General features: G+C 44.1%; 1 protein-coding gene across 6 annotated transcripts in view; it reads left to right on the top strand.

The window, feature by feature from the left end:
- LOC121573554 (active breakpoint cluster region-related protein-like) overlaps positions 1–21,748 on the top strand; it is a 233,031-nt gene that overhangs the window by 169,725 nt on the left and 41,558 nt on the right. For all 6 annotated transcript variants that reach the window (XM_045222618.1, XM_041885631.2, XM_045222619.1 and 3 more), the window contains 2 exons: positions 2,045–2,142; positions 2,295–2,426. In XM_045222618.1, coding sequence (XP_045078553.1) covers positions 2,045–2,142; positions 2,295–2,426 — 230 coding nt within the window. The remainder of the gene's footprint in view (positions 1–2,044; positions 2,143–2,294; positions 2,427–21,748) is intronic.

Genomic DNA, 21,748 nt, shown 5'->3' on the forward strand with positions numbered 1-21,748 from the left:
ACAGAGATGTAGGACACGGACACACAGAACTCCGACATAGCCCGGCAAATATGAACAAAGGAAACTATACATTTAATTAAAGAAACATAACTTCTACCTCATGATTCTTTTGAAAGTTCATGTGCACTATAAACATCATGCCCACTCATAGCAGGGTAAGAAATGGTTGGCTTTAAAATGAATGTATCGTAGTAGGCCTATCAGACATAAAACAGAAATGTCTACGTGTTGCAATTAACAGTAAGGTAATGGAATGATAAATCGCTAGCAATTATTGTAGTATTAGATAGAATATACATTTACCACAGAGGGCCTATGCATTTAAACATGTGAAAGCAACAGGAAACATTTCAACAAGATTTAAAAAAGCACTCTCCACTGGCAGGAGTTTGGAGTGCAAGTGAAGAGCAGCGCCTATGGTGCGTCTTCGCCACAGTAATATTTGATTTTAACAACAAATTCCAAATGCAAGCTTCATAAGTAAATTATAAATATCAAGCAATTGTTACATACCAAAAGAACAATAGTCCTATGCTAGTAATTGTTGCCCCATTTCTGGTGAGCTTGCAAAATAAACAGTTAATATTGTTGATCACCACATTTTTTTTTAGCTGAAATCCTCACTCCCTACAATTTGACATTTGCGCTTCACCCGATCCTATAGCTGTACAGCAAATCAGCATTCTGTTTGCTAGCTCACCTGACCAGTGTTGATTGACAGTTTGCTGGTCCAATCAGAGTGCAGAGTGTGCATTTCACTAGCCAATCTGTTGCAGTTGTTTTTGCAAGGGCGATTCTGCGGCTACTGTCTCTGGCTGCGTGTAGATTAATCCACGTAGTCTCTGTGCCACAAAATGAGTGACAAAACATTACAAAACCTGGCCAGATAATTTAAAGTCATAAGTCTCAAGTCAAAGTCGAGTCCCGAGTCTTGAGGCTCCAAGTCATGTCTCAAGTCATGTCTCAACCCTAATCCAGATGTTGATATAAGTCTATGAGCTAAACCCAGACAGACATGGGTCATGCTATTGTTTTCATATTGCTACGCCATGTGTGACTATGTGCTACAGTGTAAACACTGTCTCTAGTTCTGTGCGTGGGTGATGTGACTGTATGTGTAGCAGTGGTGCCTCCCAGGGGTCAGGGTGGGTAACCATCCATCATGCTGTCAGAGAGCAGTCGAGACCCCAGGGACTCATTATGCTGTCAGAGAGCAGTCGAGACCCCAGGGACTAGCGGGGATGGAGAGAGATGGCTCAGTCTCTTAGACTATTGCAGGGGAGATATAGTAATGGGTATCTGGATAAATGACCTATGGAGACCAGTGCATTAGCATAAACATGAGTACATTAGTCTCCTGAGTGGCGCAGTGGTCTAAGGCACTGCATCGCAGTGCTAGCTGTGCCACTAGAGATCCTGGTTCGAATCCAGGCTCTGTCGCAGCCGGCCGCGACCGGGAGACTCATGGGCGGCGCACAATTGGCCCAGCGTTGTCCAGGGTAGGGGAGGGAATGGCCGGCAGGGATGTAGCTCAGTTGATAGAGCATGGCGTTTGCAACGCCAGGGTTGTGGGTTCGATTCCCATGGGGGACCAGTATGATTTAAAAAAAAAAAAAAAATATATATATATGTATTCACTAACTGTAAGTCGCTCTGGATAAGAGCGTCTGCTAAATGACTAAAATGTAAATGTAATTAGCCTAGCTGATGCTCTGCTGTCTGAGCTGAGGGGAATACCTGGCCCGAGGACTTGATCTGTGTGTGTGTGTGTGTTGGTGCGTGCGTGCATGTGGGCGGGTGGGCGGGCGTGCGTGCCTTATTCATTCTATCAGTAATGCAGGCCTCTACCATTAGGTGGTAAGGGCTTGAGAAACAAATTGTCAGTGACCATTGATACAGATATGATCTAGCTCTACACAATTGTGGTACGATCATATTAAAATGTCTATCCATTTACTGTCAGTATTGCTATTATTGTGTTATATGTGATGATTATTTTAGATTTCACTCATTGTGATTTCTGACTCCTCTGTGTCCTGTTCAGATTTGTACTGTACCTTGGAGGTGGACTCCTATGGCTACTTTGTCAGCAAGGCCAAGACCCGCGTCTTCAGAGACACCACTGAGCCACAGTGGAACGAGGTGAGCTCCAATATTCAGATCATATTACAATCAGTTAGTTATGCTGTCAATAGGACGTTGAACTCAATATCCAATACTCCATACAGTCCGTTAGTTTGACCAATAGGAAATAGAACCCAATTCTCATGTCCTTCCTGTCTGTTGTCCAATAGGAGTTTGAGATCGAGCTGGAGGGTTCTCAGTGCCTGCGGATCCTGTGCTATGAGAAATGCTACGACAAGACCAAGCTCAACAAGGATGACAATGAGATCGTGGACATCATCATGGGCAAGGGCCAGGTGCAGGTAAGGAGAGCGGGACAACCCTCATGTCATGAAATCAAACTCACTGTATTCTTATTCCGTAAGCATGTATGGACTTGTTTTCTATATGGACCCTCACAGAAACATACAGTACCACAAGCCATAGAGATGGAGAAATGCATTCGGCTCACAGACCTTTCCCCAACGCGTGACTCACTCTTATTGTTGTCTGGCCTCTTGTGTGCAATAGTTGGGTGTTGTGGTGGGCTACTTTGACGTGGGTCGGTTGGTTTAACTGTCTGAGAAAGAGGGACAGAGAGAGAATGAGAGAGTGAGTAAGTGAGAGGTTTTCCCCTTCCTTGTGGGAAAATACACTCTAAAAAGTCCCTCGCTCTCAGAATGTCCTGTGACTGTAACATGTTTAGGAAGGTTGTGCATTGCAGTCTGTGGTTAGTTATTAAGACTCATCACGTTGTTGTTTCTCCCTCACATAGTCTCAGTAGTCTCTTCTCACAACCACTGTATCACCATGAGTCTGACAAGGGACCACTATTTGTAGCTTTCCCAGAGACTCCTTGTTCTTCCATCAGGTCAAGTGGGGCTTGACTCTTTTAATTTAGTCTGTAGCTGCGTAGTGTAGTTATGACTTTCCACTGTCATTTTAGTGATAGCTATTCTCCTCTTCAGGCCTGTTTATGTTATCCCAGCGTCCGCCATCTTTGATTTTCCTCCTAAATCTGGGTCAATTCTGAGGATTATTAAAGGAGTATTACTAAAGAATGCACAGTACTGTATTGTTGTTTATTTCTCTAGTGGTGCAATTGTAGTGTAGCTAGAGGTGAGCTTAGAGCATGTTTGACTCTTTAGTTCCTTAACCTGGTTCTTCAAAATGAAAATAAAGTCCCACTACACCCACACAGAAATCAGTGTCAACTATTCACTGGTGTTGTTGGTGGTTGTTACAGCACAGAACAACAGCTTTTTCAGGTAGAAACGAGCTCACTGCCTAGTCGTCATGGGAATACGAGCTCTCTCAAACGGCGGACTCTGAAAAGTGGGGCAAACTAGAAATGTTGAGTGAAAATGATTCCTTTTAAGACAAGTCACAGCTAAAGCGTTCTTCTCCAAACGATTCAACTAGTGTTGTGTGGAGAATATACTTAGAAGGTATATTTGTGTACTATATAAATAACAAACTATTAGCCTAGATTGTGATTGTTCATATTCTTCTTACATTTCTTATCTTACACTCCAGCATCTCTTTAGTTCTTTGCCGTTTGTTTTGTGTTTTCTGTTCTTGACTGACGTGTCAATGCTTCTCTTCAAGTATAGCGAAGGATCTCACTCCACACTGCCCTCTCATTGGCAGTCCAATTTGGAGAGAGTTTGTTTTTATAGAGCTGTTTAAATGGTTGCCTGTTTCTTTTCCCTAACTACCTGTAGAAAAGCTGTTTGGATAGAGCATGTTTTATTTGCCTCTAGTGAACCAGAGAGCAGCTCTGGCCTGTCTAAGTGAATGGTCCTGTCTGCGTACTAACTCTGCGTAGTAACTGAGGAATGTTCACATTCTCTCGCTATGCTATACATTCTGAGATGTCAGGTACTTGAGTTATGGTGACATCATCGTAGCCCATACAGTTGAAGTCGGAAGTTTACATACACCTTAGCCAAATACATTTAAACTCAGTTTTTCACAATTCCTGACATTTAATCCTAGTAAAAATTCCCTGTTTTAGATCAGTTAGGATCACCACTTTATTTTAAGAATGTGAAATGTCAGAATAATAGTAGAGAGAATGATTTATTTCAGCTTTTATTTCTTTCATCACATTCCCAGTGGGTCAGAAGTTTACATAGTCAATTAGTATTTGGTAGAGTTGCCTTTAAATTGCTTAACTTGGGTCAAACGTTTCGTGTAGCCTTCCAAAAGCTTCCAACAATAAGTTGGGTAGATTTTGGCCCATTCCTCCTGACAGAGCTGGTGTAACTGAGTCAGGTTTGTAGGCCTCCTTGCTCGCACATGCTTTTTCAGTCAATTTCAGTCTAATCATCAAGCCCTTGATGAGCTGAATCAAGTGTGTTTGTCCGGGGATACAACAAAAATGTGTGCTGTTGGAGGACTGGAGTTGGGAAACACTACACTACTCCATACAGTAAACACTCCTACTACTACAACATACACTTCACCAGTACAGTAGAGTACCAACAATAATGATATTACTACCAATAATGATTTCTTCTATTTCTATCTGTTTCCATTTCCTGGTCTGATCTATAGATGAGGATTAGTCAAATGGAGAAAAAAGCCTAATTAAAGGTTAATTAAAACACCTCCTGATCTTTGGCAAGGCACCTTTTGAACCAGATTATATTCCACTGTAATTCCACTGTAATCCCTTTATTTATTTTTTCCCCCGCTAATGGGTTAAGGAGGTTTCTCGTCTTCCTGCACAGCTGCAGAGGAGGAGTGGATGAGTGAGCCTGTTAGCTCTCTGATTGAACTGATTAGGAGTGGAACTCTGGAGGGTGTGTAGGATAAGTGTGTGTGTGTGGGTACTGAGGCACTGAGCTGCAGACCTGCCTCATACCAACGTCATGCCCATGGCTAAGATGTACTGTAGATGTACACTACTATAACAGCCTGGCGGAGAGGCACACTAATGTCTTCTGGGAAAACACACTGCCACCCAGCCAACAACAGCCACGTTGTCAAAAAATGAACAAATAAATAAATATATTGTTCGCTGCTAGCTGTTGGAAAAAGGAGGGAGAGAACAGAAGAGAATGGTATGTTCAGTCCCAGGCTGAGAGATGGTGGGATTATGATTGGTAATGAGTGTTGCTGTTGCTGGGGGAGAGGAGAGAGTTTCACTCTGCAGTGAGAGAGGCAGCCAATGACTTATCACTATAAGAGAGGCTTGAGCTGAAAAGGAAACTCTCAAAAGATAACTTCTCAGTATTTCCTTTGCTTGCATCAGCTCTATCGGCTGAGCGTGGGAGACCATGTCCCTGATATGAATGTGACTGTTGCTGTGTGTAATAGTGCTGGTTAAGGGACAGGGACACTGTAGAATGGGAGAGGGAGTCTCTATAGCAAGGACTGAAAGATGTTCAGAAAACACTGTGAGGAGCTAAAATGGAGTATAGAGGACATTGAAGTAAAGGGACATACTGTCGATGTTTGAGGGACTTGACTGTAGTTTACATGCAAACACTTCAAGGTGCTAAAATGTAGTTTAGTAAGGGGACAGTTTACGTCCGTAATGTCCTTCCCTGTGCATACCTTGTGGCTGAGACGTTTTCTTTGAGCTCTTCTGTTTTTGTTTCTCGTCAAGCAACTCTGAAAGGAGCCAAAATGTTTTGCTTTCCTCTCTGGAGACCTAACTGATTTATTTAACAAGACTCCAGAATACCAAAAGCCCTTAAATGGACATATCATGCAGCAACATTGCTCTTTATATTTCCTGCTACTGTTAATTTTCTTCACAGATGAGAAAGTTGAGATACTGTACAGTAAGTAAGCTATGTCCTGTAATGAGATTTCAATATCGACATTTTCCATCAGAGGACATTTTGTTTGTGTGAAGGTCTCAAATTAAGAGGATGATATATGCTAGCCTATCCTTCAATGTCTTGATAGGCTGAGTTCCATTCTCTGTTTTTGCATGAGTAGGCTAGTATATATCAAATGTGCAGTATGATACATTATTAGTATACCTTGAAACTATTAGATATACAGTGGGGGAAAAAAGTATTTAGTCAGCCACCAATTGTGCAAGTTCTCCCACTTAAAAAGATGAGAGAGGCCTGTAATTTTCATCATAGGTACACGTCAACTATGACAGACAAATTGAGAATTTTTTTCTCCAGAAAATCACATTGTAGGATTTTTTATGAATTTATTTGCAAATTATGGTGGAAAATAAGTATTTGGTCACCTACAAACAAGCCATATTTCTGGCTCTCACAGACCTGTAACTTCTTCTTTAAGAGGCTCCTCTGTCCTCCACTCGTTACCTGTATTAATGGCACCTGTTTGAACTTGTTATCAGTATAAAAGACACCTGTCCACAACCTCAAACAGTCACACTCCAAACTCCACTATGGCCAAGACCAAAGAGCTGTCAAAGGACACCAGAAACAAAATTGTAGACCTGCACCAGGCTGGGAAGACTGAATCTGCAATAGGTAAGCAGCTTGGTTTGAAGAAATCAACTGTGGGAGCAATTATTAGGAAATGGAAGACATACAAGACCACTGATAATCTCCCTCGATCTGGGGCTCCACGCAAGATCTCACCCAGTGGGGTCAAAATGATCACAAGAACGGTGAGCAAAAATCCCAGAACCACACGGGGGGACCTAGTGAATGACCTGCAGAGAGCTGGGACCAAAGTAACAAAGCCTACCATCAGTAACACACTACGCCGCCAGGGACTCAAATCCAGCAGTGCGAGACGTGTCCCCCTGCTTAAGCCAGTACATGTCCAGGCCCGTCTGAAGTTTGCTAGAGTGCATTTGGATGATCCAGAAGAGGATTGGGAGAATGTCATATGGTCAGATGAAACCAAAATAGAACTTTTTGGTAAAAACTCAACTCGTCGTGTTTGGAGGACAAAGAATGCTGAGTTGCATCCAAAGAACACCATACCTACTGTGAAGCATGGGGGTGGAAACATCATGCTTTGGGGCTGTTTTCCTGCAAAGGGACCAGGACGACTGATCCGTGTAAAGGAAAGAATGAATGGGGCCATGTGTCGTGAGATTTTGAGTGAAAACCTCCTTCCATCAGCAAGGGCATTGAAGATGAAACGTGGCTGGGTCTTTCAGCATGACAATGATCACAAACACACCGCCCGGGCAACGAAGGAGTGACTTCGTAAGAAGCATTTCAAGGTCCTGGAGTGGCCTAGCCAGTCTCCAGATCTCAACCCCATAGAAAATCTTTGGAGGGAGTTGAAAGTCCGTGTTGCCCAGCGACAGCCCCAAAACATCACTGCTCTAGAGGAGATCTGCATGGAGGAATGGGCCAAAATACCAGCAACAGTGTGTGAAAACCTTGTGAAGACAAAGTATTGAGAAACTTTTGTTATTGACAAATACTTATTTTCCACCATAATTTGCAAATAAATTCATAAAAAATCCTACAATGTGGTTTTCTGGATTTCTTTTTCTCATTTTGTCTGTCATAGTTGACGTGTACCTATGATGAAAATTACAGGCCCCTCTCATCTTTTTAAGTGGGAGAACTTGCACAATTGGTGGCTGACTAAATACTTTTTTTCCCCACTGTAAATGCCACTGAAGAATACTGCAGTGCCCGTCCCACCCAGACTGCTGAAAGTAAGTTCTGATTTATCTGCCTTATTTCCATGGATACAGGGCACCCTGTGGGGCATAGTGAGGTCAAACTGGTGTGTGTGCATGTGTGCCTCCCTGAGGGTCAGCCACTCCAACACACACACACACACACACACACACACACACACACACACACACACACACACACACACACACACACACACACACACACACACACACACACACACACACACACACACACACACCAACACCCCTGCAGTACTGCTCTGATCTGTCTCTGCCTGATTGAGTCCCAGCCGGCAAGCAGCAATTAAGTTCCACATACACAGCTCTGACCCCCAAGGAGATAACCTCTGACCCTTGACCTCTAGGGGTCAAAGCCCTAATCCTCCATTAAACAACAACATGTTAGAGGCTATTTCCCACCTGTCTGTCTTTCATTTCACATTGGGAACATTTAATGGGCTCTTAATCTCCTCTGAGGGGGGCTATTGCAGAACTGATCAATATCTGTCCTCCAGATAAAATAAATATATTTGTTGCGGTTTTAACTGACATAAAACTGCAACAAAGAGATGTATTTAATCTCTAGCTGGTCCGTATTGAATGAGGGCTGTGTCTGAAATGGCAGCCTATTATAGTGCACTACTTTTGACTAAGGCCCACATAGGGAATTCCTAGGGAATAAGGAGCCATTTCAGCCCCAGCCGAAGTTGCAAGGAGGACGTTGACTGTCCTCAAATGCCTTGGTGTTGAAGCGAGAGCTCGTGTGACTAACTGACTGGATTTCCATTTCAGCCTTTTTGCATTTCAGAAATGGCTCTTTTGTGACCTTTAGGTGCCCGTGATTACTAAGAATATGTTATTTCTAAAGGGGACCGGTTACGCAACGCTTGAGATGACAACCCCGACCAGTGCTTTTGTACAGCGGACATGCATCAGTCTAAGCAGCTAAAGCCAGCAATGCTTTTATGTAGTAACCCCCCACACACACCCTCTCCTCACCCCACCCCCTGGGGCTCAAGCCCGGCCTTTAATTTCTCTCTCTCTTATCTGGAGGAGAGAGTGTTGTCTTTCATACACCCACTGCTCACACAGCCGTCCGTCTGAATGGGTTGGCTCCAGCACAGAGAAGACTGGGACTGGAGAAGATTGAGGAGATACTGATGGTATGACTCTGATATTGATAGACTGATCTTCTCCTTCTGTTAGGCGACACGTCTCTCCAGAGGCTTTATCCCACTGCCTGCTATCCCCAATGAGTTTTTCCTCATAAGAGCTGCCAGGAGTGAGACCACACTGAATTCCACTGTACTGCAATGGCCTGAACTTTGCAAGTATCCACAGTGTGTCCCTCTGTGGTGGATTCTGGTAGTTGATAGTTGAGCTGCTTGGTTTAGCCCGGTCAGTCCATAGAAATAGAATGACTACAATAGAAATGAATAGATGTCATTATATTTATAGCCTCAACTGTTGATGCCTCAGTGTGGTTTCTAATCTCATCTCTATAATCCTCCTCCCATGGCTAGGGGACAACATCACCATAACTCCTCTGACCCATCCTATACCCACATGAACCACTCTCCTCCTCTTCTCTCCACTCCACCCCCTCTCCTTTTCTCCCCTCCTTCTCTACCTCAACCCCTCTGACCCAACCTACCCCCACATGAGCCACTCTCCTCTATCCTCCCCCTCTCCTCTTCTATCCCCCTCTCCTTCACTCCTTCTCTCTCCTCTACCCCTCTCTCCTCCACTCCTCTATACTTCCCACTGTGCTGTAGTGGCGGTCCTTTTTATTTCTTCCTACTCCAGGGTGAGTGTACATGTCACAGACCTCTCTCTCTCTCTTGTCCCTCTTATTGTACCTGTATAATCTGTAACCCAGAGGTAATGGGAGACAGAGTTCAGGAGTTTGAGGAGAATGGTGTATGTGTGTGTGTTTGTGGTGAAGGGAGGCACAAAGCGCTTTGTTCCTGGCAGCCCTTACCATCAGGGCACAGCAGAACAGCACACTACAGTAAGAGAACATTGCATTACTGTAGAGCAGAGCGGCAGTAAACAATCTCCTACAGTACTCTCTAATAGAGCCAGAGCCCTCCTCAGACTCAAGACGTAAAACATAAAACACCCCATTAAAGTAGATATGTTGGTCACATTTTGGGGGGTTTATTGGTAAAAGTCAGGCGGCAGGTAGCCTAGCGGTTAAGAGCATTGGGCCAGTCACTGAAAGGTCGCCGATTCGAAAACCCAGAGCCGACTAGAAGAAAATCTGTCGATGTGACCTTGAGCAAGACACTTAACCCTATTTGGTCCTGTAAGCTCTGGATAAGAGCGTCTGCTAAATGACTAAAATATAAAATGTAAAAGTCTCTTTAGCACTAAAAAACTCTGCCTGGTTCGCAGTCTATAGATCTGGTTCGCAGTCTATAGATCCAAGCAGACTTGAGGCTCTAAAATGTAAACATCAAGTGCCAGGATGCAAGAGCCTGGTGATTTCTTCAAAACAACATGTGGAGTTAATATTAATCTGTTTCTTTGTTTGCACCCATACAGAACGTGTGTATATGTATGCGTGTTCGTGTGTGTGCCAACGTAATATGAATGAATGTAGCTAATAGGCCTGCTCATCCATCATGCTCTGGCTCCAATCATGGTGTAATCTGTCATGTCCTCCCCGATACACACCCCTACCCCGGGGCCATATACATACACACACACACACACACACACACACACACACACACACACACACACACACGAAGATGGGCCACGAGGGTGTCTGTTCTGAGACCTCTAGAGCAAACACACACACTCTAATGGGGGTTAAATACACCCGTTCATGTAAATTATATAAATTACTCCAGCCTGCCATATACCCTTCTGTTTATTACCCCCTGTGTGGTGGGGGTGAGGGAGTGAGTGTGTGTGTTTGCACTGTATGTTTCCATGCTTTGAGAAAGGAAAGGTTTTTATTACATACAGTTGGAGCTATTCAAAGACCAACAACACCCAAAGGAGCGTATTTTGGCTCACTAAGGAACGCTCCATGGAATGTAATCTTATTCCAGCCTTTAAAAGATTAACAATTTTACCCTCAATAATTTGCCCCCTCTGCATAATGGTACAGTATCTCTGGTATGATGGGTAATGGGGATCATCCTTCATATAGTCTCAATGTGTTCCTCATGTAGCTAGCATCTGGTGCCCTTTATTGATGGAGGGCAATTAGGGCTCTTCCTCATGTCTCCCCCATCTCTTTCAGTTGACAGGTTAGTTTTCTCCCCGCTCCATTTCCTAACAAAGAACCCCCTTTTCCTCAACTTTCCCCACAACTCAGTTTGACAACCTTTGTTATACCACAGAAAACATCACACTGGGACTATGTACCCTAAATAACTAGGTTGTGTTTTGGAAAGGAAGAATCGGATCATGTAAAACAGAATAATCCCTTTCTTTTGTTTGAGATAGGAATAAATGAAAGAATGACCTGCCACATGTAGTTTGCATAAAAGTCATTCTGAAGACAAACCAGAGGGCCAGATTGGATCATCCACTGATTATATTTATACTGCTGCCTGATTCTATGTCTCTGACGTGGTGGCTGGGGACAGAAGACAACGTGGATTTTTAAATATATTACGACATTTGGCCATATTCTATATATTTGGAAAAAGACTAGAATGAGTTCTAGTCCTCCATAGTGGGATGTGTAGTGTGTCAGTGTGATCCTGTTTGTACTGTAAGTTAAAGGGATAGTTCACCTAAATTACATATTGGTTTCCTTACCCTGTAAGCAGTCTATGGACAAGGTGTGACCGCAATCCATGCTTTGGTTTAGTTTCCCTGGCACTGTTTCCACATGCTAACATTTTTGCATTCGTAGCACAAATCCCATTCAAGTCATGGGACCGATATTTGCATTTTCCGCGCATCATGTTCAAATCATCTATACAGTGGGGGGAAAAAGTATTTAGTCAGCCACCAATTGAGCAAATTCTTCCACTCAAAAAGATGAGAGAGGCCTGTAATTTTCATCATAGGTACACGTCAACTATGACAGACAAATTGAGAAAGAATAATCCAGAAAATCACATTGTAGGATTTTTAATGAATTTATTTGCAAATTATGGTGGAAAATAAGTATTTGGTCACCTACAAACAAGCAAGATTTCTGGCTCTCACAGACCTGTAACTTCTTCTTTAAGAGGCTCCTCTGTCCTCCACTCGTTACCTGTATTAATGGCACCTGTTTCAACTTGTTATCAGTATAAAAGACACCTGTCCACAACCTCAAACAGTCACACTCCAAACTCCACTATGGCCAAGACCAAAGAGCTGTCAAAGGACACCAGAAACAAAATTGTAGACCTGCACCAGGCTGGGAAGACTGAATCTGCAATAGGTAAGCAGCTTGGTTTGAAGAAATCAACTGTGGGAGTAATTATTAGGAAATGGAAGACATAAAAGACCACTGATAATCTCCCTCGATCTGGGGCTCCACGCAAGATCTCACCCCGTGGGGTCAAAATGATCACAAGAACGGTGAGCAAAAATCCCAGAACCACACGGGGGGACCTAGTGAATGACCTGCAGAGAGCTGGGACCAAAGTAACAAAGCCTACCATCAGTAACACACTACGCCGCCAGGGACTCAAATCCTGCAGTGCCAGACGTGTCCCCCTGCTTAAGCCAGTACATGTCCAGGCCCGTCTGAAGTTTGCTAGAGGGCATTTGGATGATCCAGAAGAGGATTGGGAGAATGTCAGATGAAACCAAAATAGAACTTTTTGGTAAAAACTCAACTCGTCGTGTTTGGAGGACAAAGAATGCGGAGTTGCATCCAAAGAACACCATACCTACTGTGAAGCATGGGGGTGGAAACATCATGCTTTGGGGCTGTTTTTCTGCAAAGGGACCAGGACGACTGATCTGTGTAAAGGAAAGAATGAATGGGGCCATGTATCGTGAGATTTTGAGTGAAAACCTCCTTCCATCAGCAAGGGCATTGAAGATGAAACGTGGCTGGGTCTTTCAGCATGACAATGATCCCAAACACACCGCCCGGGCAACGAAGGAGTGACTTCGTAAGAAGCATTTCAAGGTCCTGGCGTGGCCTAGCCAGTCTCCAGATCTCAACCCCATAGAAAATCTTTGGAGGGAGTTGAATGTCCGTGTTGCCCAGTGACAGCCCAAAAAACATCACTGCTCTAGAGGAGATCTGCATGGAGGAATGGGCCAAAATACCAGCAACAGTGTGTGAAAACCTTGTGAAGACTTACAGAAAACGTTTGACCTGTGTCATTGCCAACAAAGGGTATATAACAAAGTATAGAGAAACTTTTGTTATTGACCAAATACTTATTTTCCACCATAATTTGCAAATAAATTCATAAAAAATCCTACAATGTGATTTTCTGGATTTTATTTTTCTCATTTTGTCTGTCATAGTTGACGTGTACCTATGATGAAAATTACAGTCCTCTCTCATCTTTTTAAGTGGGAGAACTTGCACAATTGGTGGCTGACTAAATACTTTGTTTCCCCACTGTAAGTGACTTTGTTGAGCTTCACAATCAATTTTACACTGAACAAAAATATAAACGCAACATGTAAAGTGTTGGTCCCATGTTTCATGAGCTGAAATAAAAGATCCCTGAAATGTTCCATGCACACAAAAAGCTTATTTCTCTCCAATTTTGTGCACAAATTTGTTTACATCCCTGTTAGAGAGCATTTGTCCTTTGCCAAGATAATCCATCCACCTGACAGGTGTGGCATATTAAGAAGCTGATTAAACATAATGATCATTACACAGGTGCACCTTGTGCTGGGGACAATAAAAGGCCACTCTAAAATGTGCAGTTTTGTCACACAACACAATGCCACAGATGTCTCAAGTTTTGAGGGAGTGTGCTATTGTCATGTTGACTGCAGGAATGTCCACCAGAGCTGTTGCAAGATAATTCAATGTTAATTTCTCTACCATAAGTCGTTTTAGAGAATTTGGCAGTATGTCCAACCGGCCTCACAACCGCAGATCACGTGTAACCACACCAGCCCAGGACCTCCACATCCGGCTTCTTCACCTACGGGATCGTCTGAGCGGTGGTGGGGGGGTGCTGAGAAGTATTTCTGTCTGTAATAAATCCCTTTTGTGGGGAAAAAAACGAATTCTGATTGAATGGGCCTGGCTCCCCATTGGGTTGGTCTATGCCCTCCCAGGCCCACCCATGGCTGCGCCCCTGCCCAGTCATGTAAAATCCATAGATTAGGACCTAATTAATTTATTTCAATTGACTGATTTCCTTGTATGAACTGTAACTCAGCAAAATCTTTGAAAATGTTACATGTTGTGTTTTAGATTTTTTTCAGTAGAGATACTTTTGGATGATTTGGACATGATGCGCAAAAAATGCTAATGTTGGTCACATGACTTGAATGGGATTTGTGCCACAAATGCTAAAACGTTAGCATGTGGAAACAGTACCAGTGAAACTAAATCAAAGCATGGATTTTTGTCATACCTTGTCCATAGACTGCTTACAGGGTAAGGAAACAAATGTAATTTTGTGATTTGTGAACTATCCCTTTAACTCCCTCTTGCTATGATAGACATATTGTGCAATGGCATACAATTACTCTGACAGGACTGTGTATTATCAACCAGATACATAGAGAGATGTATGGGGAGAGTTGGCTGTGGTGTCTAAACCTATCAGACACACTGTACTGCTCTGCTGATGGACTAGGCAGTGTGGGGAATTGGATGTTATAAAAGTTACATAATTAGTTTAAGTGATTACCAGTAGATGTAAACGCTCCCCTGGACATGCATATGTAACCCAGCCGTTTAGAGAGAGGCGGAGGAGGAGGGAGTGAGAGAGAGAGAGAGGGGACAACTGAGACCCAGATGGTGGCCAATTACAGGTTGTGAGTTAAGCGGAGAACAAAAGAGGAGAACCCAGCCAGAGAAACAGGATCTCCCCAGAGAGATGCTATGATGAAGCCCAGTCCATAGATATACAATATAATACTGTTCTGTTTAACTTTGTGGTCCACTCACATTCAGACTGTAATTGTTACAAAAGATCTGGGATGTAACATAATGCTGTTGTTCCGTCTTGGATTGCAGCTGAAGCCTGGCTTTAACTAGTGGAATAAACATGGTTTTGACTATTCTGTGGCTCACAAGAGAATGTAAGAGGCTTTAGATGGATGGTGGATCCCAATGCAAAAAGGTTTTGGAACCACTGACATGCAGTACACTGTAATGAATGAGCCTTGGAGTGAAAGAGCCGTATTGTCTTCAGAACTTGAGTCCCCTGAGACTAGGGATCTCCTGTTTTCCTACAGCACAGTAGAGCTAATTGAGGACAAGGACATCTGAGGCTTCCAGAAGTTTCCTATTAGAACTGTGATTTTTGTAATGCTTATCTCTGAGAGACCGGAGACCACCCTGAATTATCTGCAGCTGTGAAATATACCAGGTATTGGGGAAGAAATATGCTCCTGCTTTTTTCCAGGGAGAGAGGGATAGACGAGAGAGGGGGGACAGAGAAAGGGATAGACAGCGAGAGGGGGGACAGAGAAAGGGAGAGACAGAGAGAGGGGGGACAGAGAAAGGGATAGACAGAGAGAGGGGGGACAGAGAAAGGGAGAGACAGAGAGAGGGGGGACAGAGAAAGGGAGAGACAGAGAGAGGGGGGACAGAGAAAGGGATAGACGAGAGAGGGGGGACAGAGAAAGGGAGAGACAGAGAGAGGGGGGACAGAGAAAGGGAGAGACAGAGAGAGGGGGGACAGAGAAAGGGAGAGACAGCGAGAGGGGGGACAGAGAAAGGGAGAGACAGAGAGAGGGGGGACAGAGAAAGGGAGAGACAGAGAGAGGGGGGACAGAGAAAGGGAGAGACGGAGAGGGGGACAGAGAAAGGGAGAGACAGAGAGAGGGGGGACAGAGAAAGGGAGAGACAGAGAGAGGGGGGACAGAGAAAGGGAGAGACAGAGAGAGGGGGGACAGAGAAAGGGAGAGACAGAGAGAGGGGGGGACAGAGAAAGGGAGAGACAGCGAGAGGGGGGACAGAGAAAGGGAGAGACAGAGAGAGGGGGACAGAGAAAGGGAGAGACAGAGAGAGGGGGGACAGAGAAAGGGAGAGACGGAGAGAGGGGGACAGAGAAAGGGAGAGACAGAGAGAGGGGGACAGAGAAAGGGAGAGACAGAGAGAGGGGGGACAGAGAAAGGGAGAGACGGAGAGAGGGGGACAGAGAAAGGGAGAGACGGAGAGAGGGGGACAGAGAAAGGGAGAGACAGAGAGGGGGGGACAGAGAAAGGGAGAGACGGAGAGAGGGGGGACAGAGAAAGGGAGAGACAGAGAGAGGGGGGACAGAGAAAGGGAGAGACGGAGAGAGGGGGGACAGAGAAAGGGAGAGACAGAGAGAGGGGGGACAGAGAAAGGGAGAGACAGAGAGAGGGGGACAGAGAAAGGGAGAGACGGAGAGAGGGGGGACAGAGAAAGGGAGAGACAGAGAGAGGGGGGACAGAGAAAGGGAGAGACGGAGAGAGGGGGGACAGAGAAAGGGAGAGACAGAGAGAGGGGGGACAGAGAAAGGGAGAGACAGAGAGAGGGGGGACAGAGAAAGGGAGAGACAGAGAGAGTAGAGTGAGGCAATCAACGGCACTGAGAACAAAGCAGTAGAATAATTGTCGTTGGCAGTGCAATGAGCATTGTGTCAGAGTCATAACTCATATACAGCGAACACGCACTCCCTGGAGAGTGTCAGAGCCCCCTCCCCCCCATACTCCAAGAGAGTGTGTGCCCCCTACTCCCACTCCAATCCCCATCAAATAACAACCTGCACACACCTGCACACTGTCTATAATGGAATCTGAAGCCTGAGCCAGCAGTGAAGGCCAAGGTGAAGTTGAGGGTGTGTGTGTGTGTGTGTGTGTGTGTGTGTGTGCGCGCCTCCGGTTGTTTGCTATTAGGGGACTATTCTATTAACCCCTCTCTCTTTGCCCACAATCCCTACAGTAAATGATCAATCTCCTCTTACACGCTGCTGTGTCTGTCACATCTACCAATTTCATCAACACTTTCTGTTCATCATTTTTACCCATTGACTACCCCACACAAGAAGACCAAAATGCAAAACATCAAAGCTTGGTCTAAGTGAAATAATCATTTCCTACAAATATAATTAAAATAACTACATTTTATAAAGAAATGACAATAAGCCGGCTGCTGGGTTAAGGTTTTTCTCTCGGACAAATTGTTTTCTACTCATCCTTAGGTGAAGGAAAAGGGACCACTTCTCCTTCCATTACCAGGACACACACTAGGGTTCCAGGGACAGTGAATTCCTGAGATGTTTTTCTTTCTTTCAGGAGCCACAACCTGGGGCCAGAGCATTCTCCTCCTCCTCTCTCTTCTCTCTCTCGCTCTTTGGATTTATTGATAGCAGATGATAGTAGAAAAACTACTATCATCTGAAGTCATTTAATGCATGGCTCTGCTCTGCCTGCTAATGCGCTGTATTGCTGATTGATTACGATTTCAAACGACCACGTTGACTCTGTAAATTCATGTGTTGCGTGTATGAACCAGGGCAACCCAAAGCACCCTTCACCTCTCTCTCTTTCTGACAGGGAAAACACTGTGTGGCAATTGTTAGCTCAGCTCCCCTGGCCTGGAATGTGGTAACCAGAGAGAGAAATATTTACAATTGTTCCTGGAAATGGAGGGAGTGTTAACCACCATGGCCCTCTTCCCCAGGGGAGATCATGGTTCACTGTTACTGTGGTGAAGGGTGTCCTAGGGGGGCAGAAACCAAATGGATGGTAGAAGGATAGCAAACTCACTTTTCTTGTTTTTACTACCCTCATGCCACTTTTCCCCTTAGACAAGTGTTCTCTCTCTTGTTGCACCTCCTCTCTTTCCCCCTCTCCTTCTCGCTCCCTCTCTCTCTCATTGCACACCCCTCTCTCTTTCTCCTCCTCTCTTTCTCTCTCTCTTGGCAGACGGAGTGATAGTGGACTACACAGGCATCCCCCAGGCCTCTCTCTGCCTTCCATCCTCTATTCTGTTCATCACATTTCACATCAACACCAGTGCCAAATCACCCCCAATGCAATTGCAATCCCCCCCTTTGTCCTGTAAGCACCCCCAGAGACCTGAACCACTTTCACCCTCCCTGGCTCTCTCTCCCTCCCTCCCTTTCTTTCTCTCTATCTCTCTCTTACCCCATGCTGTTGTTGGCAGCCCCCTCGCCCATATTTTAGTAATGGGCCCCAGCAGAAATACACAGTGTCCTAGTGCAGCCAGGCCTTGTAGGCTTTGAAGTGTGTGTGTGTGTGTAAGGGGGATGGAGGGCTGACCTTCTGGTGCTGTGTGATGGATATTCACTGTTACTGACGTCTGAACCAGCAGGCCCTCGGTCCGTCCTTCACACACTGGGCCTGCGGAGAGAGGGAGGAAGGGATGGAGCGAGGGATGGAAAGTGATAGAGTACCCCCCCCATTTCCCTGGAGAAGGGCTTGATGTAGTTAGAGAGCTGGAGAGTTTATGTAAGTGGCACTTTGTTGTTGTAATGAGCCCCCCCCCCCCCGTTTGTTTTGATGTTGTGATTGTGGGGAAGAGGAGATGTGTTCCATATGCAGGGAGGTTGAGGTTGAGCAATGCTCTCTGCTGTGGTGGTACACCTCATTATACCCAGAAAACTGGATCTCTCTATGGAGGGTTTGTTGGAGGTTTATTCTGTTCTAGGAGTAACTTCAATACGCACTAGGCATTAGAAGTTTGGGGGACAATAGTGTTTTGCTATGCTCTGGGTTCATGGTATTTAGAAAATGAGTTTTTACTGGAGGTTGCTCACATGTACAGCCAGCCCTTCCCGTTCAACCGGGATAGACTACTCACCTTTCACTGTAAACCGTGCCGTGTGTGCCAATGCCCGTGTGTCGATGTCAGTAAGCCACAACTTGGTTCTCACACAGCTACAGATGTTTCCTGCTGATTATGCACACTTTTCCTAGCCACTTTGCTTCTGCATCCGCATTGCTTGCTCTTTGGGGTTTTAACACTGGGTATCTGTATAGCACTTTGACAACTGCTGATGTAAAAAGGCATTTATAAAATACATTTGATTGACATTTGACTGTTGCCAAACCAGACAGATGTAATAGGATGTTGTGTGAGTCGTAGGTGGGCACTCTGCCAACCCCTATGCCAGCCAATCCGCACACTCCTCAATGCCAGGTTATCTTCAGCAGCACCCACTGTGTACAGAAAGACCAGGGCTGGGAGAAGATTAACACTACTGCCTGAGGTTCACCTCTCAGACACTTACCAGACACTGCCTATAGCCTCACACTGCCCTCCATACACCCACCTCACACATCCTACACACTGTGAGATGTGAGCTTGGCTTACTGGGTAATGATGCAAACATAAACACTCAGTCGTAGAATCCTAGTGGCTTAGTGTGGAGTCTGGCAGTCTTGTTAGCTTAACTTGTCGCTGAATAGACTCTAAGAACTTGGAAGGCTGTCTAAATGTTCTATGAACTTGAAAGGTTGTCTGAAAGGGCAGGTGAACTTCCTGATTTGGCCTCGTTTTAGATTTGGTTCATTAAGAAATGCTAGCGGCCATGACTGAATTCAAATGTGAGTTGGTTTCGGGTGTGGGTTGATGTGGGTGTTTCGTGTGTTTGTTCGCAGGTGGGAAGAGTTAAGACAAATTATTTTGCCAATTAGCTTCAGCGGGCTGGTGTGCCATCGTGGCAAAGTTGGTTTGACTTTGGATAGCTTATCTCCGGGGCTAGTTAGGGACTGTCAATAAATTACACAATGTTAATGCAACAATATTTTAATGTTGCACACCTTTTAGTTTTCTCATTAAATGCTTTCAATATATGTTAATGAATTTCTACAATTTATAGTTGGTTTGAGGTTTTTAAGTAATTTAAATGTAGTTATTGGAATTTTAACATATTGTCCCATGTACATTGAGTAATTTACAGATGGTCCCTAACTAGCCCCATAGGGATATCCAAAGTCAAACCACATATACCACAGGCATTACTACCGGGTCGCATGCAGCTGCACTCCGAATTGATGATTACTTGTGTGCTGCCAGCTGTGGGCATTTGGGCAGGATTGAAATAAATCCAACCTTAATTTACGTTGTGACATACTCGGGTACAAAAATATATTTTGGAAGAGACTGACTTTATGACCAAAATTATCATATTTACAGTTTGTAGTCAATTTTGACAGTAGGATAAATATTTGAGTGAGAAAAGGATGTTCATGATAGGGAAGATATACAAAACCTTGCAGAGAGCATATCCAACTGACAATCTCTTAGAAAAAAATATAAACTATTGGAACAAAGACTTGAAAATAACTGATGTTGGCACAAGATGGAGGGAAAGTTGGAGCTTAACTAATGAAATTACAGTTAATGAAAATGTACGCTTAATCCAGTATAAACGAATGTATAGAATTTATTATACAAGAGACAAAGTCACCTGGAATGCATTTCAATTAACAGGTGCTGCTTGTTAAAAGTTAATTTGTGGAATTTCTTTCCTTCTTAATGCGTTTGAGCCAATCAGTTGTGTTGTGACAAGGTAGGGGTGGTATACAGAAGATAGCCCTATTTGGCAGTCCATATTATGGCAAGAACAGCTCAAATAATCAAAGAGAAACGACAGTCCATCATTACTTTAAGACATGAAGGTCAGTCAATACGGAACATTGTTGGTATTCTGTCTCTCACTGTTCAAATAAACCTACCATTAAAATTATAGACTGATCATTTCTTTGTCAGTGGGCAAACATACAAAATCAGCAGGGGATCAAATACTTTTTTCCCTCACTGTGTGTATATATATACACACACACAAAACTATGAAATAACACATATGGAATCATGTAGTAACTAATCAAAATATATTTTAGATTTTAGATTCTTCAAAGTAGCCACCCTTTGCCTTGATGACAGCTTTGTACACTCTTGGCATTCTCTCACCTGGAATGCTTTTCCAACAGTCTTGAAGGAGTTCCCACATATGCTGAGCACTTGTTGGCTGCTTTTCCTTCACTCTGTGGTCCAACTCATCCCAAACCATCTCAATTGGGTTGAGATCGGGTGATTGTGGAGGCCAGGTCATCTGATGCAGCACTCCATCACTCTCCTTCTTGGTCAAATAACCCTTACACAGCCTGGAGGTGTGTTGGGTCATTAGCCTGTTGAAAAACAAATTATAGTCCCACTAAGCTTAAACCAGATGGGATGGCATATCACTGCAGAATGCTGTGGTAGCCATGCTGGTTATGTGTGCCTTGAATTCTAAATAAATCACAGACAGTGTCACCAGCAAAGCACCATCACACCTCCTCCTCCATGCTTCACGGTGGGAACCACACATGCAGAGATCATCCGTTCACCTACTCTGCATCTCACAAAGACACGGCGGTTGGAACCAAAAATCTCGCTCTTTTTTTTTTGTCCCAAAAATAAATAAAAAACATGCGTTTTTCTGGACTTTTTTGTTGTTATTCTGTCTCTCACTGTTCAAATAAACCTACCATTAAAATTATAGACTGATCATTTCTTTGTCAGTGGGCAAACGTACAAAATCAGCAGGGGATCAAATACTTTTTTCCCTCACTGTATACAGTGGGGAGAACAAGTATTTGATACACTGCCGATTTTGCAGGTTTTCCTACTTACAAAGCATGTAGAGGTCTGTAATTTTTATCATAGGTACACTTCAACTGTGAGAGACGGAAATCCAGAAAATCACATTGTATGATTTTTAAGTAATTAATTTGCATTTTATTGCATGACATAAGTATTTGATCACCTACCAACCAGTAAGAATTCCGGCTCTCACAGACCTGTTAGTTTTTATTTAAGAAGCCCTCCTGTTCTCCACTCATTACCTGTATTAACTGCACCTGTTTGAACTCGTTACCTGTATAAAAGACACCTGTCCACACACTCAATCAAACAGACTCCAACCTCTCCACAATGGCCAAGAC

The sequence above is a fragment of the Coregonus clupeaformis genome, chromosome 9, assembly GCF_020615455.1.
Source record: "Coregonus clupeaformis isolate EN_2021a chromosome 9, ASM2061545v1, whole genome shotgun sequence".
NCBI lineage: Eukaryota > Metazoa > Chordata > Actinopteri > Salmoniformes > Salmonidae > Coregonus > Coregonus clupeaformis.